This window comes from Coenobita brevimanus, chromosome 40 (assembly GCF_032717465.1).
Source record: "Coenobita brevimanus isolate Jiangsu-jjx chromosome 40, ASM3271746v2, whole genome shotgun sequence".
NCBI lineage: Eukaryota > Metazoa > Arthropoda > Malacostraca > Decapoda > Coenobitidae > Coenobita > Coenobita brevimanus.
Window position 1 is genome coordinate 30,232,155 of NC_136993.1, and position 25,327 is coordinate 30,257,481.

A 25,327-nucleotide genomic window follows, 5' to 3' on the forward strand; every position below is an offset into this window, starting at 1 on the left:
CACACTGCTCATCACTAATCACTCCCTCTGTACCCTCTCTAACTCTCATAATTAACACTCTACCATACACCTTACCTACAACACTCAACAGACTTATACCTCTAAAGCTAGTACATTCATACTTATCACCCTTGCCTTTATACAACGGGACCACACAAGCACTTGCCCAGTCAATTGGCACCATACCTTTCTCAAAACACACATTCAACAATCTTACTAACCAGTCAACAATAGTCACTCCACCACCCTTCAGGCATTCCACAGCACACCCATCCATACCTGCAGCTTTCCCTGTTTTCATCTCCTTTACTGCCTTCTCCACTTCCTCCTTCGTGATCAAAGAATCATTCAACTCTCCCAACACATTTATTCCTTGCACCCTTCCATCCACCACAATCTCAGCCACCCTTTCCTCCTCTACATTTAATAATCTTTGAAAATACTCTGCCCATCTCTTCCTTACTGCATCCATCTCAATTAACATCCTTCCATCCTCTGCTTTTACTCGTTCTTCCTTCCCAGACTCTCCCTTTCGCACCCTTTTCACCTCCTTCCAAAACATTTTCTTATTCTGTTGAAAATTCTCTGTCAGCCGCCTACCCCACCTCTCATCTGCTGCCACTTTAGCATCACACACAGCCCTTCTCGCTCTATTCCTCTTTTCCTTATACCTTTCATATGACATCTCATCCTTCCTCTGCAGCCACACTTCATATGCACGTCTCTTCTCAGCCACAGCCATACTTACTTCCTCGCACCACCATTCACTTCCTTTTCTTACACCACCACCCACACGTCTCGCACCACACACCTCTTCTGCACGCCCCACCACAGCACTCTTAAACAACTGCCATTCCTCCTCCACGCTGCCATTTTCCCGATCTTTCACTGCGTTCCACTCATCTTTCAATTTCTCCTGATACTCTATCTTTTTCTCTCTTTTATCCAACTCACTCACTTTCAAAACCTCCCTGCCACACCTAACCCTCCTAGCTCTCACCCATCTCTTACCTACTCTTAACTTTCCCTCCACCAGGTAGTGGTCAGACATACCTCCACCCTCCCCTCTCAGAACTCTCACATCCAACAATCTTCCTATTACATTCCTAGACACAACCACATAGTCCATCAAGGCTCTATCAACAACCCTTCCACCCTCCTGTCTCACCCATGTATACTTATAAATATCTTTCTTCTCAAACAGCGTATTCCCAATCACCATCTCTCGCTCAACACACATCGCTATCATTCGTTCCCCATTTTCATTTCTTCCAGGCACACCATGCATACCAACTACACCTTCAACTGCTACATTTCCCACTCTAGCATTCAGATCTCCCATCATTACCACATTCACATTCGCTCCAAAACTCTGCAGACACTCATCAACATCATTCCAGAAAGACTCCCTCTCTTGTTCATCCCTTTCACTACCAGGCCCATATGCACTCACAAACACCCACAACTCACGTTCAAATTTCGCTTTCACCCACATCAGTCTCGATGACACCTCCTTCCATTCAATCACACACTGCTGTACTTCCGGACTCACTAACAAGGCCACACCTTCTCTTGCCCTTCCTCTATCAACACCTGACAATCTTCCATTCACACTTCCAAACATAGATTCCCCCTTCCCTTTCATCTTCGTTTCACTCAAAGCTAACACATCCAACTTTCTTCTCACAAACATTCTCCCAATCTCCTCCCTTTTAGCCTCAATCGTACTACATCCACGCACATTCATAGACCCAATCTTCAGGGTTTTATACATTGGGTAAATAAGTGAGCAAGCCTATTTTGTACTTCTGCTCCTGCATCCAACAGTAAATCTGCTACTATTCCGTCTTCTCCCGGAGCCTTCCCTCTTTTGATATTTTTAAGAGAAATATTTACTTCGTCTGGTGTTACCTCAAGTATTTCACTTCTGTCAACAGAAAAGTTAGCTATTGGTACTACTGTCTTTGATGCATACAGTTCTTTGTAAAATTCTTCAACTCTCTTCAGCATCATATCTCTGCATTTAATGGCTTCATCGTTTTTGTCTTTTAGTGATGTAATTTGTTGCTTTACAAGTGCCATTTTATTTCGGACCTGTTTTAGACTTTTTCCTTTTTTGATGGTTTCTTTGATTTGACCCATGTTTCTCTTTCATTTTTCTTCTCTTTGTCTTTTGTTGATAAGCTTGTTTAATTCCGCTCGTTCTGTTTCATCTATCTTTGTTTTTACTTTCATTACCTTTCTTTTTTTCATAAGCTTTGGTTGTATTAGGTTTTCCTACTACCTCCGCTGATTCTTTTAGCACTTTTGTTAGTCTGTCATTCAACTCATCAGTGTCACATTCAGCATTACTGAGAGCTTGAAATCTGTTCCTTATTTCCAACTGAAAACCTGCTTTGTTTTCGCTGACTTTTATTGGGCATATCTTTTTGTCTTTAATCATCTTTCTTTCACTTTTGGAATTGAATCTTGCTGTGGAACCCACCATTCTATGGTCACTTCCAATATTTACTTTGTTGACAACTGTGACATTTGTGATTGTGTTATTCTTATTTGCTATAACGAAGTCGATTTCATTCTTTGTTTCTCCATTTGGGCTTCTCCAGGTCCACTTTCTCCCTGTTCTTTTGTGAAAGAATGTGTTCATTATTCTCATGTTAAACATTTCTGCAAAGTTTACCAGCATTTCTCCTCTTTCGTTCCTTTCTCCCACTCCAAATTTTCCCATATATGCTTCTCCATTTTTTAATTTTCCAACTTTTGCATTGAAGTCTCCCATGAGTATAGCATAGGTGGTCTTTTCTTCTTCCATAATCTGGGAGATGTCATCATAGAATGTTTCAATTTCTTCATCTGAGCTCTGAGAAGTTGGTGCATATACTTGTATCACTTTCAGGGTATATTTTTTGCACAGTCTAATTACAACCACTGCTACTCTGTCAGATGCACTGCTGAATTATATATATATATATATATATACAGCAAGTCCTTCTCATATCTCATATAATTATGTTGTATAACTGACTACAGTAGACTTGCCATTGTATTATTTTAATATTACTGTTATATTATACATGTACAATTTCATAACTACAATGACTACATTATCCCAATTATGTAATTTTCACAAGATTATGTATTTCAATTACAAATAGATTGTAATGTGTATATAGTATCCATTAATATGTTATGACTAGTTACTGTCGATGGTACGCCAGTTTCGCATGACCGAGCGATATGTAGGCATAATACAAGACAGTACTATATGTAACTCTATAGCTATATGTAACAATATGTAAAACAGGTAGTTATGTCTGAGTTCTCCAGGCAGAGTTACAGAACACATCCCTTGCCTAGACGAACCAGGAATATCAATTCACATAATGTATATCCGCAACCCTTGTAGAATCCTTAACCATATGAGGACCTCCCTAAAGCACCGACGTAAGTGCCACTTTTTTCAAAAACGAGGAAAACGCGATTAAAGTTTTCTAAACTACATTCTTCAATTTCTCAACGCCTACATGTCCGATTTACAAGTTTTTTTTTTTTCTGAATAGATCCCAGACATCCCTTTACAATATATATGAAAAATTATGAATTTGTATTTTTATTTTTTTTTACCGAAGAAAGCTAGGGAGTATACCCTGTAACATCACCCTATTAATATCATAATACCTTGAAATAAGAGAAATACAAACATAAAATATTGAAATAACACCAAAACGCATAAAATGTGTGTTTCAAAATATTGAAATTACACCAAAATGCATAAAATGTGTGTATGTATGTACAGTATGTATGAATATATGTATGTATGAATGTATGTTTGTACGTATGTATGTATATTATTTTTATGTACCGTATACAAACGTAAAATGTTGATTATCCCCCAAAATGTCTAATTATGTGTATTTGTATGTATGTATGTAAGTTTGTATGTATGTATGTGTGTATGCATGTATGTCTGTATTGGTATGTATACAAAATGTTACAATAACCCCAAAATGCATTGTGTAATTAAAATAACATGTTAAGTAACCCAAAAGTGGATTAGGTGTGTTTGTATGTATGGATGGATGCATGTATGTATGTATACATAATAATTATGTATGTTAGTACAGTATTTTTTGTATACATTATTTTTATTGGGCTCACCTCAAGAGATAGGCTTGGTCAGATACTCGTTCTGCTTGTTGTACAGTACTGCCCTATTTCCCAAAAGCACTTTAAAATTTCAAGTGGGGTTGGTGGAGGATTAGTGCCCCTCCCTGTAAAACAATTCACTCTAAGCCCTTGGCCACCCCGTCTGGGATACATGGCGTCTGGCAATGAATGAATGAATGATGAACTTTAAAATTTCCTGAATTTTCTCTCGCCCTACCTTAGTGAAACAACCACACTTACATTCAGGGGCAATAGATCTACCAATAACAGGTTTCTGGGTTTTCAAAGACATACAGGCCTGACCAAGATTACGTTTGCATTTCGCCACCTCTTGTTTCCCCATTTCATGGCTAACCTTACGCTTCCATACATGTCCAGAAGTAGTAGGCTCATCACCAGAATCAGTTGAGCTCATGCTAACGTGGTTATCCTTGTTGCACACTAAAAAAATCCAAGAAAATTGCAATAAAGTTTCTGGAGTGCACATGTGGCTTAGAAGGCAAAGCATACACAGTGTTTAGGAGACAGCTGTGTGCAGGGTAGCAAAAATCCACTCACAGATAAGAGCAAGAATCGCATTTTAAAAATGATTAGCAGCGTTGCTTTTTTCTTTTATTTTGAAGAAATCGCTTAATCCCGTGAAATTAAAGGTAAAATATAGGTAAAACCACCATTGCACTAACACAGGAACGAAGTAGCAAAGTCAAGGCAAACCTGCTCCATTTAGTGCAGAAAGCATAGTGTGGGATAGCGTTGCTTCTGGCTGGATCGGTAGATACATAATTACTTTATGGAGTATAGACCCCACTTTTCCCTTCTCCCACCTGTTGCTAGGCCATACTCTTCCACGCAGTTTTGAGCGGGATAGTGGCACATGAGCCATTGGAGAAAACTAGATTGGTTGAGGACCCCATGGCAACAAAAAACCGGATTTCGAGTAGACTGGTCGGTACGTTGTTGCTGTACGGAGCTCCTCATACGATGTATCTCAAACTTCCTCGTAGCCCAGACAACCAAGAATTTCATGACGTATTCAAACACGTGGAGTAACCAGCCTTAGTCAGTTAATCCACGTGATAGGAAATTTGCCAGACATACACATCCTCTCCAAGCTGTATAAATGTTGGAGAGATTCCCTTCAGATCAGAGAAAGGGGAGAGAAGGGCTAGAGTGGAAGTCCAACGCTAGGATCACGCTCTACCAAACTGTAACTCACTTTTTATAACTTTGTGCAATAAACTTTGTAACCTAAGAGTGCTGTAGTTCACCTCGTTGACACTACATTTCACTACTTTATTCTGGCTGAGCTTAGCGATTCATAATCGATTGCCCTATCTCCCTACAAGTACCTAAGACCATGCTACTGAGACCTCCACTTTCATGACACCGGAGTCTGTGGCACAATCAAGAAAAACTATCACCATATCGTCAAGGTTGGGAGGAAACTTGACAAGAATGAGGTGGTTTTCTTCAAGGTAAAAAATATCTTTGCCACCATATGGAACCACAACATGGAAGTTTTCCTCCTGTCGATGGTATACCATCCCCTGATGCACCTCATCGACTCTGTATTACCACAGTGAGAGAAGGCTCCACGTTTGGAAACTGGAATCGGTACTGGACTACAGTGTCAACATGAGGAAAGTAGACCAGTCTGACTATGATTTCCAGTGTGGAATGTGCAGGACCACGATGAAGTGGTACAAAAACCTGTTCTTCCACTTGCTCGACATCATGGTCCTCAATGCCCACTATCTCCATGCCTTGACTATGTGAACCTCTGAGACCTTCAGGGGACTTATGAGAGAGCTGTCTAGGGAAATCTTTGCGAAGCATGCAGAGGACAGGCCCCACCACCGCCCCCGACCACGGCACTGCCGGCCAGACTCCCTACACCTCTCAGGACGCCACTACCTCACCACCATCCATCCTTAACCGAACCATTCTAGACCCCAGTGCCGCTGCCACATATACAGCCAATCGAAAGTGAGAGCAACCACTCAGAGAAAGACACAAGGTACGAGTGTGTGAAATGCAATGTAGGTGTGTGCGTTAAGCCATGTTTCAGAGAATACCACACCTTAGTAAATTACTGATTTTGTGTGCTTGCGATAATATGATGCTCACTGTAACAGTAAGGCCTGTAAATATGTGATAACAGTTATATAAGGTGGAAACTGGTATAATGTTAGTGGAAAAGTATAATGTTAGTGGAAAAATAGAATGTAAGGTGAAACAACAGTCATAGTGAGTCATATGTGCAAGAATTTGGCAATTTTCTTGTGATCAGTGAATGGAACAATGCTTACGTCTCCCATATTTTTGCGTGAAAACCAATATATTCTTGTACTACATGTACATTTGTATCAAATCAATAAACACTTATGCTTTCTAAGTGATTTCCAATATTTACTCCTACCATAGAAAATGTGACAGCAGCAGCGTGCCTCAAGAGAACATGGTACAAGGTGTGTGGAGGGTCACCTGTTTAGACCACTTCTAAGCTCAGATGAGCACTTTTTCTCTGAATTGCCATCGTGTCTCACAAGAAGCAGAGGTCTGAGCCAAAAAAAAAAAAAAATCCAAAATTGGTCGGGATAGGGTCACGATATGGCGGGTGAACATAACACATTAACATCATGTACAGATGTCAACATATGAGCTAGGGACAACATCAATGTGCAATAGAGGTCTTGCATTTGGTTAATTTGACAAGTTTGTCATAATCACTTGTTTGTTGGTGGCACTGACATGTCAAATATTAGTGGAAATTACCAAATAACTGTGATGCATGAACGTAGGAAATTGTAGTTAGGCCTCCACTTCACACAGAAACTATCCAAGGTTCTTATATGGCCAGCTATACTTCATTACTATAACAGTCATTTCTATTAAGTGACTGGCAGATGAGCTAAACTATCCTATATTGAGATCCACTGGGTTCCAGGCTAGGGATGTCAGGGGACACTACAGGAGCAATCGGTACAGAAGTATTAAATAATTTTGGGACATGAAAGGGATTCGCTAAACCTAAGCACTATATGGGCTAAATGTAAGTACATTATGGACTTGGAGTAAAACATCTTTCATGTGAAAATCCTCAGAGAGATAGTGAATGACTTTACTGGGATTTTCGTTAGAGTGCACAACCTTGCATGTGAAAATTCACATTAGAGTGCACCACCTTGCACGTGAAAATACAGCATAAAAGTGCACCACCTTGTGTGTAAAAATCCTGTGTTACAGCACATCACCTTATGTTTAAATATCCTGAGTTAGAGTACGTCACCTTGTGTGTAAAAATCATGCATTATTGTACACCACCTTCACTTCCTTGTGTGTGAAAATCCGTACGTACAACTGAATAAACAGGTCGTCTAGGAATGCTTTCAAACCAAAAATATCGGAAAAGCAAAATTACAGCTTCGTATTATCCTTCTTATTGATCTAAGTATTCTAAAGAAAAGTAGATGATGTATATTCCAATTTACACTCAATCACCACCGGCATGCCACAAGGATCAGTTCTGGCACCAACCCTATTCCTGGTTTATATTAAAGATCACTTTTCATTCACGCACAATCCCATCCACTCAAATGGAGATGACTCAACACTTTAGTGTTCATTCTCACTCAAACATCCATTTACATATTTTATTATCTCTAACTCCAAACTCAGTACAGCCACCTCCATAAATCAAGACTTATATAAGATCAATGAATGGGGACAAATTACCCTTGTCTCATTTTATGCTAGCAAAACCAAATATATACAATTTACCAATTGACAGATATTGCCATATTCGTATATTACCTTCAATGAAACTAATATTCCCAACTCCAATAGTATTGAAATTCTAAGTGTTTCACTTAACAGTTCCCTCAGCTGGACCTCTCATGTCAGAGCGATTGCTAAAACCGCCTCAAAGAACCTTGGAGTATTGTACAGAGTCCTTAACGTCATCTCTGACAAGCAGTTAGCTATAACTTATAAAAGTCATATGTGCTCTCACCTTGAATATTGCTCACCATTATGAAATGGATGTACAGAGGTTGCACTAAAACAACTAGACAAAATTCAGAACAAAACTGTTGGATTTATTAATAACCCTACTGTTATAAATAAACTACAGTACCTCCCCTACAAGTAAGAAGGAATGTTGCCTCCCTTGCATTATTTTACAGATACCTCTATGGCAAATGCTCAGACGAAGTTGCGTCCATTGTGCCACCTCCCCATGCCTTCCCTTATGCTGCATGGGCATCTGGTATGACTGGAATGTCACACAGCCATATTGCAAAAATTCTGCCTTTGACAAATATATTCATTCCAAAAACTGCATCTTTCTGGAAATCGCATCCCTGGACTTGCTTCCCCCAAAATTTCAACCTACAGCTGTTCAAGTCCAACTGTTACAGTTTTTTTTTATGAATGGAGGACGGCAGTAATCTGGTGTACTGATTTTAAAAATTTTTATTTGTTTTTCCTTCCTCTGCTATGTTATTAAAAAAATCCAAAAAATGTCAGTTATTCTAAAACATTAGCCAGATTTGCCGTTTATTTGGTCGTTTAGCTGATCAGTTGTTACCACCCGCGCAGCGAAGTGAGCGGAGTGGCAATGTTTTCAGTTATGAGGTTGGCTGGCTGGCATTGTTTGTGTGTGAGTAAACAAAGTTTCTCATGAACGGCTTGAACTATAAACATGAAACATTCAGGGTATCAAGATACGGCCAAAGTCTTGGACAGGTTCGAAAATGGGCATTCGGGGTTAAGGTCAAGGTCATCAAAATGGCTGTCAAGGGTCAACTAGTAGACCTTTGGTAACCTTGACCTTGACCCTGAGTCCCCATTCTCGTACTCGTCGAAGATTTTGGTTATATCTTGATACCCTACGAGTTTCATGTTGATAGCTCAAGCCTTTCATGAGAGATCTTGTTCACCCATACACAAATCCAGTCAGCCAAGCTCACAACTGAAAACATTACCACGTCGCTTGCATACGACCCACGTTGCGAAGCGAGCGGAGTGGTAATGTTTTCAGCTGTGAGGCTGGCTGGCTGGATTTGTTTGTGTGTGTTTTACAGCCTGAATATGCGTCAAATCAGAAATGGAGGTGCAAAATTGTGTGGCGAGAACAAATTTTCAAGCAACGCCGGTGGTGAGATCCCATCACGTGATGACTTCTAGTCTGAAAATCAAATCGTATCACTGAATCTAAAATTATTTGTAACTGTTAGATTCGTAATTTATGCTTCTTTCTCCTACAAACTAAGCCACACGTTTAGGTCAAATAAAAAATATTACTCTGGAACGTGTTTATATTCATTTCAGCAAAAAACTTTCAAGATTAATAATTATTGCAGGATGATTATTCTGTGTTATATACAGTCATTTGACATTGACTGTAGCCGAATATTATTTTAGTTACTGATGAAACATTACAAACGTGTGTGTGTGTGTGTGTGTGTGTGTGTGTGTGTGTGTGTGTGTGTGTGTGTGTGTGTGTGTGTGTGTGTGTGTGTGTGTGTGTGTGTGTGTGTGTGTGTGTGTGTGTGTGTGTGTGTGTGTGTGTGTGTGTGTGTGTGTGTGTTGAAAGTTGACACCTAACTTATCCTTATATCTGTCGCTTGGTGTTTGTAATTGTAATCACAAATATTAGAAGCATTTGCCATTGCACAGGAACATAAAGCAAAGGCATATCCTGCGATATGCATATTAAAGAAATAATACAGTGTTGCTGGAGACTGATAATGATACTGAGTGGAAGACGTGTTGTTTGACTTCTTTGCCAGTGAAGATCGCAAGTCCCCTTCCGACTGCCAGTGCCTCACCCACCTCCGCACAGTGGTGGCGCTTTTTCTCATCCTCCTCGCGATCATTGGGAACGACAGCCCGCTCAGCCACAGCAGTATAAACATCTCTCGTTCAGCAACCACGGTTTTTCTATGGGTGCGGCGGTGTAGCATCCCCGTCTGTGTAAACGAAAGCACATGCACTCGGAATCCATGTGGAATAGGCGACTCGGACGTAAAACGTATTTGCAGTTGTGTAATGTAGGCCTATTAGGGTATCCCGTGGGAAGTGAACGCTATCAAGCATAAGCCGGTTTTCATCGGTCATTTCTAAGTGAAATATAATGGTACTGTAACAGGTCATATGAGATTTGCTTCAGGACCAAACCTGCTGGAAGGGAGGGTGGTAGTCAAAAGCTTCTCATTCCAATGCTGGCCAAGTGAGAAAGGAGACTTGGTGTCTGTAGTGAGACTCATACATATGGAAATTGATGTATTTTAATGGTGGTTTGTGTGTGTGTGTGTGTGTGTGTGTGTGTGTGTGTGTGTGTGTGTGTGTGTGTGTGTGTGTGTTCAGTATAACAGTGTACGAACGTATCCAAGCATATGAAAACACAAACTACCTCTACATCCCTTTAATGACAGTCGCGTCTTACGTTTCTAACCTCAGAGTTGATGTAGACGTAGAGCGAAAGAAACACGCATCTACCTCGATGTAGTAGTTACTAATTTTGAGTGATAATGGCTATATCAGCATGAATCCGACCTTGCTATTAGGGATATACAGTTACGAGATACCTTATGTGCAAAAATGTTCCTCATAATTCTCCTGTTCACCCATTAGGACAACATGAACTGTAATTTTATAAATGATTAACGTTACTGTGTACATGGCAAGGAAACCAAAAGACAAACATCCCCTTCTGCAACACGCAAACACTGGTTTATAAATCAGTTCCCCCATTTAGTTGTAGGTCTAACAAGGTAAAGTAAAGACACCCGCCGATGAGAATGTTACTGTGGTGAAAACACTAACCAAAACTATTGCTAGGCCGCTCTGTCGGAAGGAAGGCCGGGGTTAGAGGAAGAGTTAGTTGGGTAGGAAGTGAATTTCAGGAGAGAGGATGAGTTCAGACATTATCTCCAGATGTGCTGACAGCATTTTGTGGGTAAGGAGCATTCACACACAGTTACATACTAGCGTGTGTCAAAAGGAAATCATTCAAAAACCATTCCCTCAGACCATGATACACAAACATTCCTTTACAAATCCATGCCTCTTTTTCAGGTGTAAGTGCGAACAGCCAAGGGTAAGGACAGCCTGCCCACTGGTCTCTCGTGGCCAACCGCGAAATCGTGTTTCGGACCCAGGCCCATATTCCCGTAGGACTGAGAAAGAACTTTAGCATCTTTAATAAAGTGATGAATCTTTCGAATGTCTCCATACTTTCTATAGACAAAGTACCAAAGGCTGTTAACCAGCCATAACCAAAATTAAATGACTCAGGAAGAAGTATTTGGGAGCTTCCTTAAAAGTCGGCAGTAGGAACCCAGGTTTGCTTTCGATTACGCCACCGTTGCTGTTTGTAAGAAGGATAGCCCCAGAAGCCAAGAATGAAGGAAGGAATGAGGAGGCCAGGGGAAGAACTAGAATTATTACTTTTATATATATGTCTGTGCAGTATTTTGCGCGTCAATCACTAACACAACCACATAAGCAAGACTGACAAGGAAAGCACCAAAACCTTTCAACACATTAAGACACGCAACCGGCGCTTTACATCCAGGTCCCTAATTCAGCTACAGATACAACAGGCTAGAATAAAGGCGACCCTGTCTAAAGGTCTCGTGGTTCTCCGGGAATCGAACCTGGAACCTCTTTCCGGCGATTGAGTATGGTTCTGATATCACAACCGCCACTCACCACAGTGTCCATGATAATTCTGAAAGATAGTGATGATTCAGGAGAAGAAATCTCTCCCATAATTCTTCCATAATGCCACCAATAAGAGTAGCTCTTCTCATAAGTGGACCATCATCTGCTGATTGAATTTATTACTCAAAAGCAGCCGCAGAATAAGTTCCAAATGTTTTTACATTTTTTGTGAGGCACTACATATATTTCTATATTGATTACAAATATATATATATTGACTATACCCTTCTTATTCAGATTTAACTAAAATTGCCCTCTCTCCATCCTGACTGCTGAGACGTAGTAAGAGATGAACACAAGAAATCAGCATGAGTCACAAAGAAGTATTTTGAAAAGAACGCCGAGCCGTAATATTGTCCTTTTCGACTTCTGGGTTTCGTGAACTAAACTGCAAAGGTACGAAAATATGGGCAAGAGAAAAAAGTGTATATTCACAGTCCTCTAAGGAATTGTCAACGGGCTTTGATTTATAAACTACTGTTTGTTCTGAGGAATAAATTTCTCTGTTCTGATAATTGTATTAGTACGCAGCTGTTAGTATATGCAAAATTAATAACAAGAATAAATAACATTAAACTGCGATTCAGATGTGCTTATGCTAAACAATATGTCTTGACCACAAACGTAATGCAACAGTTAAATATTCAACAGATACTCCAAGCCATATATCTATTACATGAATGTTTTATCATACGAAATCCACACGAGCACCACACTATCACAGTTAGCTACACCAGCACCACACTAACACCGTCAGCCACACAAGCACCACAATAACTCCGTCAGCCACACCAGCACCACACTAACACAGTCAGCCACACCAGCACCACACTAACATCCTCAGCCACACCAGCACCACACTAACACAGTCAGCCACACCAGCACCACACTAACACCGTCAGCCACACCAGCACCACACTAACACCGTCAGCCACACCAGCACCACACTAACACCGTCAGCCACACCAGCACCACACTATCACAGCCAAACCACCACCACACTTAACACCGTCAGCCACACCACCACCACATTAACACCGTGAGCCACATCAGCACCACGCAAACACAGTCAGCCACACCACCACCACACTAACACCGTCAGCCACACCACCACCACACTAACACCGTCAACCACACCACCACCACACTAACACAGTCAGCCACACCACCACCACACTAACACCGTCAACCACACCACCACCACACTAACACCGTCAGCCACACCAGCACGGCACCACACTCTCAAGACTTACCAGCAGAGAGGCGATGGTCAGGCAGTGGCGGGTGAGGCAGTCGGCCGCGCAGGATCAGGCGGCCAGTGAGGGGGACAGGCCAGAGGCTCATTATTTATCTGTGTCAGCACACCCACACTCCCCTACCACACAGCCAACACGCAGCCGTCAACAATGGATCAATGTATGTTCCATTTTTTTTTTCTTTTCCTAAAAATCATACCATTAAAAAAAAAAAAAAAGTGTGCTGTTTACATGTTTTTTATATTGATATACTATGCATCAGTGACGTACAAGAGGACATTGGGGTGTAAGGTGCGGAACAAATCGCTGAGTATAACTTACTACGAAACCAACAATGTCATCTAGGCCAGTGTTCTTGTCGGGTAAGGGAGCTTCCTAACACCTCTTCCTGAGCACTTTATTTTGCCTATTACACTTTAAACCCCTATTGTGTGTTACATAAATCATTTTAGTATCGCCATACTCTGCATAAAATGCGTACAAAAGGATATTAACCAGCCATATCCAAAAATGAATAGTTAAGGAAGAGGTGTTACGAAGCCTCCTTACCTGACGAGAATATGGGCCTAGGTGACCCTGTTGGCTCAGTAGTTCCTTTTCCATAGCGACTTGTTCCTCACCTTACACCTCAGCATATTCTTGAACGTCATTGACGAAAAGCATGTTGGTTTAGAAAGCGATATAACCGACGCAGACTACAATTTTTGAGTGTAATGAGTAAAATAAATCGCTTAAGAAGAGGCGTTACGATACCTCTGACTTACTACACGACCCTTAAACACCAACACAAATACTCTTTCCTCATAAATTCAAACAAGCCTTGTACAAAATTGGCCTCAATATAATATAGTCAGGCAGTAATATTATCTTTATGTCTAATGATTAACATAACTCTTGTATGACTTAAAGATATATTGAATAGCCTAGGAAAACAGTCGGATCAAGCCGTGTTTTCGGTTTTGCAATGTTTACTGAATATACAAAAAGCTCACATCTTTGCTAGACTACTTTATAAACAAACTGATGCTTGTTGAGAGGCTTATATTTGAAGTTACTGATTCTGTTTGAAGAAGTCATCTTGCTAAGACGTTTTGCCGCGATATTTGTGTTGCATAACTTGACGACTAATGTAAAGTATCCTCTCTGGTAGTATGAGTAAAGTATAATACGAATGTTCGTATTTGTGTGTGTGTGTGTGTGTGTGTGTGTGTGTGTGTGTGTGTGTGTGTGTGTGTGTGTGTGTGTGTGTGTGTGTGTGTGTGTGTGTGTGTGTGTCAGCATTCTGAATCTATTAGTCATAAAAATAACGGTATGTACAATGAATCAACGCAAGAAAACATACAAAATCCCTGAAAACATACAAAAGTAGTTCCAGCACAACTTTATTTTTCTCCAGAGCAAAGCAAGTAAAGGTACCAGAGTGTTTGGGTTTTCAGCCTGCGATTACCTTTCACAGTTTATTCTTTCCCTCCCCAGACGTTTTCATGCAGCTTAGCAAAGGCTTCATTTGCTGGAGAATAAAATGCTTTGAGTTTATTAGGAAATACAGTGACATGCCGATATTTTTCATTGTATCCTTTGTCTATGTGGAGAGAATGAAAAATGAGAGACCGACTAGAAGGGTGTATGCCAGTGAGGTGGTTTGGGAGAGGAGAAAGGAGAGATCAGGGATGAGATGGGGGACTGGAGTGTAGTGATATATGAGGGAAGGGGTTATGAGCGGGAGGGAGGACAGGGCGATGGTAGAGGACAAGGAAACTTGGAGGTGATTTGTTTGTGGTCACCCTTTACGGGTTTGACGCGTCTGGTAATAGGTAGATAAGTAGATAAACAGGCACATGGATAGATAGATCCTTGCTCTGGCGAGGCTGCTTTGTAAAGTTTAAGGCAGTTCTCGTATGGAAGGGATTATAAAGAATCTTAAGTGTCCTTCTCTTTCTTAAGGAATCTTTCATTAAATGTTTGTTATTTTTAGATGATTTTATTGAGCTTAGAATATACAGCATTTCCTGTACTAAAGACGTTACAAACAACATCCATTAGCTGTTTAACCCTTTCAGTCCGGTGACATTTTATTCTATTTTATTCCTGCTATCACTGGACGATTAAATCAGCTTCGGGGAGACGTCTGTCTATATATCTAGGCTGCTTCCTCCAAGGAAAGGGAGGTAGCCGAGACACGACGACACACTCCCAATGTACTCATCCACTCAAACACATTCATTCGCATCTTAGCCCCAAAGGGGAGAAGGAACAGATCCTCACTGCACCACACTGCACCAGGGTCAACTGCGCAGACGTGCCGAAGATAAAGTGGTAAATGAAGGTCATATGTAACCCGCTTCATTTCCAAAAGCTTGTTGTAAGGTGAATAAATCGTCTGCAGCAAGAATGAAATATCTATCTGTCTATATATTGCAAGGGAAAACATTTTTTACGGAACCCTAATCACTGATAAGAAAACCTAACCCATTATGAAGAGTGGTTTGGATATTACGTTGCCCTTGTCGGAGAGATGCGCTCCACTCAGTGCCCCTCTAGTTTCATTCTTGTTGCTGTCGCGATTATGCTCAAGTTTAGAGAGAACCTTAGTCGCCTTAATCCCATAAGCAGTGACCAGAAACAAATCTCCTCCATGTCGCCAAGTGCCCCGCCATTTCACTGCCCTGCTCCCAGCTCACATTTCTCTCTCTCTCTCTCTCTCTCTCTCTCTCTCTCTCTCTCTCATACTGTACCTCTCAACTCTATCAATCCATCTCATCCTTGGCCTCCCACCTCCCCTTCCCAACCTCTACCTATTTTCTCTCTCCCATTTCTAGACGGTTTCCTTCAGCTTAGAAGAGTTTCAGAATGTATCCAATCCAACTCGAGATCATCTTTGTCTCTCAATAAATGTTTTTTTTTTTTTTTCAATAGCAAGACGAAATAAAAATGAGGCTTGAGTTGAGGAAATTAAAGTTTTGTTTTTTTTCTTCTTACAAACTCGATCACGCAACATTAGTAATTTAGTCTGCAAAATATCTAGTACACAACTTGGTCAGTAACTTGCAGTGTGAAACCCCAAACGCCGGTGGATAACTGATTCGACTCTGCCACTCCAACAGCCTCACATCCTTCATCACGGACACATTACCGGAGGTGTGAGTAGATGAGCTCGAAGCAGAACACGTGAAAACTAATTGCCAGGCCAACCACGTAAACCACCAGTGTTCCCTGCAATGTGAGAGAATTCACTTTTAGCAAACTGCAACATATTTAATACATGTATTACAGGTTCACTTAATATATATGAATAGAGAGAGAGAGAGAGAGAGAGAGAGAGAGAGAGAGAGAGAGACACGTGGATGGATGGATACGTGAATGGATGGATGGATGGAATAACAAATGGATAGACAGATATATAGATGAGTAGAGAGTATAACTCACGAAAGCACAGTGAGGAAGTTACCCATATACTGGAGAGACTTATTGAGGATTTGACGGCCATGGTTGTGGGTGGGTTGAGGCAGGTGGTCATGTTGGGGGTGTAGCTGTTGGTCCAGTGGTCGTACATACCTGCTTCTCTCACTGTTATGATCCTGGAAACACATGATTATGAATATGTTACCATAAACTTTTCACCTTAACTTGGCCCAGATTCTCGTCCTTTTGTAGCTTTGTTCACATAACTACTCCTTCATGACAAGCACAATTCTAGTGATAAGCAACAATTACAATTCCGGATTCAAAATGCTGAGATGGCAATTTTAGGCCACTTTAGGACAAAAACAGAATAGCTAACTGATAACCTATTCATCCAAATAAACTTTTTAAATATTAATCTTGATAAAGCCGAATGATCTTAATCACCTCAGGAGTAACTTACCAGCATCAGAGAAATTACCAATATGCCGGGAATCGAACCCGGGACTCTCAGGTGAGAGCCAGGCAGCATACCACTATACCAGGACTAGGTAAAAGTTAACTCATGTTGTCACAATCTTGTAACCAACGTCCCTCTGCCCCCCACTGTGGGCCTGAAGAGGGTGAGTTAACCCCCTGGGACTCGGGCAAGTAGATGCTTTTAATCTCTCCCAAGCACTTACGGCAAGTCAGAATGAAGAGAGAACCTGTATTTTTACACAGGAAAAGTCATCAGAGAAATTACCAATATGCCAGGAATCGAACCCGCGACTCTCAGGTGAGAGTTTGGCTCTCACCTGAGAGTCCCGGGTTCGATTCCCGGCATATTGGTAATTTCTCTGATGATTTTTCCCGTGTAAAAATACAGGTTCTCTCTTCAGTAACTTACCAGATCAAACAGATACAACTGATTTATGACAGCTGACCTGCGGCTGACAGCGTTGATGAGTGGGCTGTCCTTGGGCCCCGCCATGGCACCCATCGCGGTTAGGAACTCCTCACGTGCTAGATAGAAGTCACACTTTCCTGTTGACACCAAGAAAATAGTTAAATATTGGCAAAATTAGTGCCATGAATACGCTATATGACCTTCCCGGTATATCTGCCAGCGATCTTACAATATAGAAAGAAAAAATGTCGTACAATAGTAGATGATAATAAATGTAATCATGGTCAACAAACACTAGCTGAACTGACGTTGAAACTACCAAACATTTTCTGGGAATAATGCTGACTACAGTTCTTTCCTTATGGGGTCGATTTTGTTATTCGAAAAAAAACAAAGGATCACAAGTATATTTCCAGGTCAAGGTCGACCTAAAAACTGTCTGGCGTCTCGTAAAATATAATTAAAAACAAAAAAATGCAATGGTTTTCTTCAACAGCAATTGGGTTAATATGACCTTTTTTGTCCTTTGCTGAGCCATTTTTTGAAGCTTAGGTGGGTCCCTAGATCATCACCTGTCATAGATATGACATTGTAAGGGCAAATTCATGTTGCACACACACACACACACACACACACACACACACACACACACACACACACACAGTCTCTCTCTCTCTCTCTCTCTCTCTCTCTCTCTCTCTCTCTCTAACCCACCTGTCACTGAAAAGTCCCGTGCCATCATCATCTTGGTCACGTCCTCCACGTGTATTAGGGTGTGGTCCCCCCTCCTCACTTTGACATCCAGGTTCTTCATCACTTCAGAGGTGTCGAAGGTTTGAAATCTGCCTTCCTTCTGCAGATTATTTATGTCGCGGAAAACACCACTCTCAGCCGTCTGAAAGTGGCACAATGACTGTCTTAAAGGCTGTACTTTTAAGGCTCACCTATACTAGGCTATAACTGCACATATTTTAACGTAATGTGCTCGATCATGTATTTCTTGGAAAGCACCAATCTTAACCATCTGGAAGTAACGGAATGAAAGTCTTAAAGTGTTATTTATATAGCTTCACTACAGTTACCCCAGAACCAGACATACTGTGACAAATTCCCCAACATTGTTAGTTTATATTACAGTTGGAACAATAACCCGTATACTCCGTTCGGGTTGTTGGCATATGGCTTCTCATTGTCTCCTTCAGTAAGTCTGATAAGAAATATGTTTAATTTTCTCTGTCTTGGCCTGCATGATCAGACAATTTACCTCGGAATATGTCCGCGTCTTGCCACAATCGCAGTAGGTCCGTTGACTGGGTGAGCCAAGAAATACATCAATGCCAATGACGTTATATGCTACTCTGTTACCCTTCATGGGGTAACTACTAACCTGAATAGTGTCAGCCTGACTAGATCCCTTCTCCACTAAAAATGTAATAGGGTTATCGACCACGTCCCTGAGAGACTGTATAGGCATTGGGATGTATCTGACTGCCAGGAGGGACACCAGGTTGCCTGTATAGCTACGTGTCAGCACCATTGTTGTCAGCATCCACACACCCAACACCATACACTCCCATACCCACCATGTCCTGACAGGGCTGACATCTGAAATAAGCACATGAATTTATTCCAGATTAAGGTATAACTGAGTTATTTTGATAGTTCTCTTATGTGGTACTGTACTGTGTTTCATTACTGTCTTTGTAACCATACATATTAAGATTATTTTTGCCGTATATATGCATTAAAATACTTTTTTTTTCCTCATGTACCCTCCGTACATACCAACATTCCTTAGAGTGCTCGGGTTTGTCATGAATGGTAAATAAAGAACTTAATAAAAATTGGCAATATTGTATGTATATTCATTGTGATGTATTCGACCGTTGACCATCGGCATCAGACAAACCAACGTGATATGTCAATATTATTTTCAGCAAATGATATCTCATATTCGGAAGTGCTTTCGGAAATTTTTTCCTTTGGATACTTTACTACAAATTTTATCACAAGTTTTGTCCCACTACACTGCTGAGTAGTAACCATTAATCAAGGCTGGCTTGCAACTCATTAAGCCGCCCCATCCCGACGTTTTCTGGGCAGTTGTATGCCCCAGTCTGGACCTTTTTTTTTTTTGGCTCAAACATCCACTTTTGGTGAGAAACATCGAAAATTCATAGAGAAATCGCTCACCTAAGGTTTAAAATACTCGATTTAGGTACGAGTACTTCCTTACCTGACTGGGTTTTCTAACAGGCTGGCACCAAAGAAAACGAGTTCTATGGGAGGGTAACTATTTTATCCACTCATAAACAGTATTTATTTATTTACTTGGTACGAATTTATATGTAGTACAAGAGTATATTGGTTTTCAAACAGTAATATAGGCATTATAAGCATTGTTTCACTCACTAACTCATCACCATTCATGACCTTTTTTTTTCCCACATTACCTGATCATCATTTCTGACTGTTTCTTCCTCTAATGCTATGTAAACTTTGTCCTCCACATTGTCATCGATTGGGAATCACTCTGGCCCTGAATGTCTTTATTGGCCAGGTCACTGGTAACAGGTGAATTGCCGAGACAGTGGCGTGCAGGGGGGGGGAGAGGTTATGTGATGTAAGGCACTGTCTCTGCTTGGCATCTTGTAGAGGAATAGAGAAAGGTGTCCCGTGTATACGTGCCAAAAGTCACTCACGCAATCACTCACGAAAATTGAAAATTTTGCAAATTAGGGACCTTGCAATGTTGCCGCGTTAATTCACGTCACCGGGACACGAGTGCACATCATGTGCGGACATTAATTCACATCGCCGGGATGGCGCGGGTTAAGGAACTTTGCAGCACAAAGAGAAGTTTCTTTGTAATTAAGATCTTAGAACTCCAAACAGTGTGAATAATAGTTCCCAATACTTCCTACGAAGCCATACCTAGAGTGTTTTCATGAGGGATGGCTCTTTCAGTAATTTAATTAGGTTATAGAATTTTTTTTTTTTTTTAAATTCACAACTGCATACATATATGTGATAAATATTATAGGTATTCATGATATATACTATTATCCCTGAAACCACGTGATATAAAAACAAAACAAAAAGCTGGGAATAAGATGTTATAATTAAGAAACGGAAGTAGAAAACCCTGATGCAACAGTGCAAGTAATGAGATATTGTTGTTAAAACTTTGTTGGAAGGGACCAAGCGAATGCATTTAGATGCCTTGATCAACAGCCCAATATATCTGTACGACCACATATGGTTGTAGGTTGACAATTCTACCCTAAAACTGACAACTTCCACCATAACATATAGGAGAAGCTGGAGGTCTTACCTTGTTGTAACAGGACACGAATGCAGCTGGATGCCTTCACCATTCGCCCTGTACAATGAGAAGGCTGAGTTGGTAGACAGGAGGGAAATATTGTTATTACTGCAAGGACCCCCAACAAAACCGTAAGAAGCGCTGACCAAACACGAGGACCCAGTGGTTGTAGGAAGCTCCAGGGGTTCACCTCAGGATTGCCACGACCCACGATCATCCTGTTGTATATGATGTCGACGGGGAAGGTTAAGTCCACTACCTTGGCTCTCGCGGCAGTGATGGTAAAGATGCCAAGGCTGATTTCCACTTCCTAAAATAAAGAGTTAATTAGTATCTGAAGTGCAATCCTGTCAGGTACCTTCAAATCAAACATATCTTCTTATCGACATTTTATAAAATCAGTCTCTGACGACTTTTTGCCCGTTTTCTGTCTGGTCGTTTTATCTTTCTATCTATCCACCTTTCAGTCTGTGTATGCATCTCTAATACCAGTTTAGTCAACATGATCTTCAATGATTTTATTAAATGGCAAAATATAAGGGAAATAAAGTGATTTAATCCACATCCGATACACAGTGATACAAGGCCGTAAATGGACCTACTTCACGCACTGACATTCCTATCATGCCGGTCCAGGACCCGTCAGGCTGTTCCACTCCCCACGCTCTGTCGGCTGGGGTCACATAGACGCATCTGCAAAGTTAGTGACAGGGAACGATTCCAGCACCACATCCACATTAATATCATATATGCAGTATATATATATATATATATATATATATACGAATATAGATAGGTAACAATGATGAGTGTCGAAGCGCATGCGCGTGCATCTATGTGCGTGTGTGTGTGTGTGTGTGTGTGTGTGTGTGTGTGTGTCCACCCACACACTAATGTTAGACAGTAAGGACACTGATTAGCAATTCATGGTTTTGAGTTTGACACCAGTATTCTTACACAATAGCCTCTTAGGCGATAGATAGAGGTGCTCACCATTCACACATATGATAAGACCAAAGGAGAAGTGAACACCAAGAAGGTCAATGAATATGGTAAATGTGTGCCCAGATACCCGGGCTCGACACATGTGCTTGGAGTATGTACAAAACATTGACATGATTAAGTCTGCATGCATGTTAGAAGCACCATTGTTATGAACACGTTCATAACACCGTTTGGAAGCACGTTGGTAACTCTGACGAGGACGTTTTCTGCACTGGGCATGAATGTACAGTCATGAGAAAAATTATCGTTACCCCCAGCTATGTTTGTTGAGAAACGAACGTTGTCCGGGCTATGTGGCGGGCTCTTGCTGTACGCCCCTCCCCTATCTAGTGCTGCTATATCACAATCCCATTACAAGAGTTGGAATAATGAGCAAGAATGAGTTATGTGGTGGGGAAATATATAGGACGTGTTTGCGTTACCCTGAGCGCCCTGACGGGGATTAATAATGAAACTTGCCACGTTTATTATTTTCCTACTATTCAACACTTATTATCTATTGAATACAACAAATAAATTATTTTGAAGTGCATTAAATCTATAGGCATCGACTTTTTATGATAATGTAGCAGGTGTCCATGAGTTCATATGTTGGTTTAGATGGGTGGTTAAACGCTTCAGTTGGATGCCTCAGTTAGTGGCATACATGCGTCGACATCTAGAGGCTGTTTTGGAATCAGGGGGTGGGTATACAGAATGTTAAAGCGATGAGACTGGACAAGTATTATTGTTTGCCTTCTACTCAAAATTTATTTTATGGGGAAAGCAATATATACCATTATTACACTGAAAATTACTAACGTGGCTTACATCGGCTGAATTACTACCATACGTCTGGAATGAATGCACATACTCATTGCCCGTCTGCATGTGTGTTGCCGACTCTGCACCACTCTGTTTTAATGAATTCGGTGCCGGGTAATAAAACATATTGTCTCAGTGCACAGAGGCCAGACGATCTAATGAGCTCTTGTTACCCCTAGCACAAATTATAATATCTGTGTCTCACATAACCGACATTGACGGGTTTGCGGTATAAACTTTCCAGCCCGTCATTCCATAACACTTCGTCGTTGTGTCATAGTGCATAGCTCTGAAGGATAACGATAGTTTTTATGACTGTACTGTACCTGACTAGATAGTTCACTAAATACCACAGATGGTGAGTGGAGATTGCCTCAACATTATGAAGTCGGCCAGGTACCACGTGTTGTAATTAATAGAACTTTACAGGCACATTGTGTTCTCTGAGATCTGACAGACTCAGAATTCAAACACGAGATTAAGAAATTAGACACATGCAACGACATCAGTGATACGCTGTTGGTGGATCGTGCCGATGTCATGAAGAAGATCGATATTTTGATCAGACAGTTCCAGTGAAAGACAGAGTAAAAATACAGATAATCATGGCTGGATTTATGGACGTATATAGGGGCTTATCGTGTGCTTGAATAGCCAGAGCTTCCTGCTGAACAAAAATAAACCACGCACTACATTGGATGCTGAAATTCCATTTAAAAAAACATCCTGAATAAACCACTCTCACATACTTGTGCAACACAAATCCAGTGTAGTCAGGTAATATATCACTGATTACACTATGTCTGCTCACTTCTACCACTTCATGATGGGCATACTTAATATTCGCCCAGAGGTTTTTTTTTGATGTCCACAAATCACCACTGAGGCAGCTGTAGCAAGCAACAGAATTTCTCCTGCCGATATTGTGGAAGCAGTGCTACAGACATGTATCTGTATGGGCTGCATGTCAGATTCGAACATGCTGAAGCTGTTGCCACGAAATTTGTCATGGAACATTGCTACGGACATGTTTGCAGCATATTCGGCATCAAGATTAAAAAATGTTGATCAATGTTTGTTTCAGCGTTTCGAGCAATTTCGACGGAGCGTGTGTCCAAGCACGAAAACGATATAAGGACGCTGAGAAAAACGAAGAAACGCCAAAGGTGTGGCATCACATTTTCAATTTGGTTGTCATGGGAAGACTTATTTCACAGGCATATCTGAAACTCGTTTACAAATAAACATTCAAAAATATGTGTGTATTTTTTAATTCATAGGTTTGAAAATGTCAATATTGGTGTTCTTCATTTCATCGCCAAAGCTATGTGGCAGTTCTACTTTTGTGGTTTCTGTTTAATAGTTTCTGAATACTATTTCACCTCACAATTACGGACAGAATGATAATGATCATGATGATGATGTTTATTTTACCTGATTCCAGGTCAACATTTAAAAATGAAGGCAGTGTGAACATAAAATGAAAGACATATTAAATTTATTTGTTGGAACTGAAGGCTTCTGAAACAGTTCAACCTGCTGATATGTGGGTGTTTTCATGTGCATCCATCTATAATACTTAAGTACTTCTATAGGAAAGAAACAATGGATTAATGCCATTTTTTTAACACACACACACACACACACACACACACACACACACACACACACACACACCGTGTACGCATGTTTCGGCCACGGACGTTTGGGCCACGGACGTTTGAGCCATGGGGCACCACCCTACGACGTTTTGGCGATAGGTTGGTTAGGTTTGCTTAGATAAGTTTCACAACACTTCACATTTCAAAACATCCTAGGTTGGTGGCCTATGGCCCAAGCATCCGTGGCCGAAACATCCTACATTCCTCACACACACAGTCTTACACTCACGCCGATACTCACACTCACACTCAAACACACAGCACAGTCACAGTCACCGTCACACTCACACTCGCTCACACACACTTGATTGCATGTCAGATCTCCTACGTAAAGTTCATAGCCTCTGACACAGTTTCGAGCAGTGTGACTCCGGGGCTCAAGATGATGACCCGCCTCCCCCCAGGCGCGTCAGAGTCGTGGACCACCTTTGTTTTGAACACCGAATTTGGAACAAGAGCCACCAGCAGACGCGGGCCCATTGCCAATCTGAAGGGGAAAACCTAGTTTTATGGCTCTGCTGTGCAAGGGACATTAAGGAAAAGGATCAGTATTTCTCATGTCCAACCAAATGTTTCAAGTCCTTATCTACCTTTAAAATCTTGTCACCAGTTTGATATATATGCTTCAGATATATGGCTATCTGTTACAAGAGTTATTATGGAAATCTATGTTCAATATCATTATATTCCCCTTAGAACAGCTTACCAATTTCTCACATATAATCTGAACTAATGGCCTCCGGCTGCACAAATATTTTCCTCATAATTGGACTGATATTATTATACACAAGAGTTCTCTCCTATTCCATATTTTCCACCACTTTGCCTTCAAGCCTGTCAAACGCATTACTAAGACATGTCAAAGATCTTAAAGAAGAAAAATTCTCCTAAGCTGAAAGAATACGTCTCTAGTGACAAGAATGTGTATAATGGTTATTCCTTAATGATTTTAAATTTATCTGAATAAAGCTGGAAACTTCGTTAGAGCACGTTCACACTGATGACGTCTGTTTGTATTTTATGACTGTCATCTCCAGGAGGCTCAAAGCACAGAGTGGGTGAGGGATTTTACCATCTTTCGTAGGTGCTT

General features: G+C 41.0%; 1 protein-coding gene and 1 long non-coding RNA gene across 2 annotated transcripts; both read right to left on the reverse strand.

The window, feature by feature from the left end:
- Positions 1-10,048: 10,048 nt before the first annotated feature.
- Positions 10,049-13,198, reverse strand: LOC145397205 (uncharacterized). Its single transcript, XR_013896894.1, has 2 exons — positions 13,149-13,198; positions 10,049-10,139 (listed from the first exon to the last, which is right to left on the reverse strand). It is a non-coding gene; the product is annotated as an uncharacterized LOC145397205 (long non-coding RNA).
- A 3,082-nt stretch (positions 13,199-16,280) lies between these two features.
- On the reverse strand, positions 16,281-21,393 carry LOC145397021 (uncharacterized). Its single transcript, XM_080270241.1, has 7 exons — positions 21,370-21,393; positions 20,927-21,077; positions 18,707-19,047; positions 18,157-18,337; positions 17,480-17,579; positions 16,600-16,729; positions 16,281-16,364 (listed from the first exon to the last, which is right to left on the reverse strand). The coding sequence occupies exons 1-7, from the start codon at positions 21,391-21,393 to the stop codon at positions 16,281-16,283; spliced, it is 1,011 nt and encodes a 336-aa protein (XP_080126367.1).
- Positions 21,394-25,327: the final 3,934 nt, after the last annotated feature.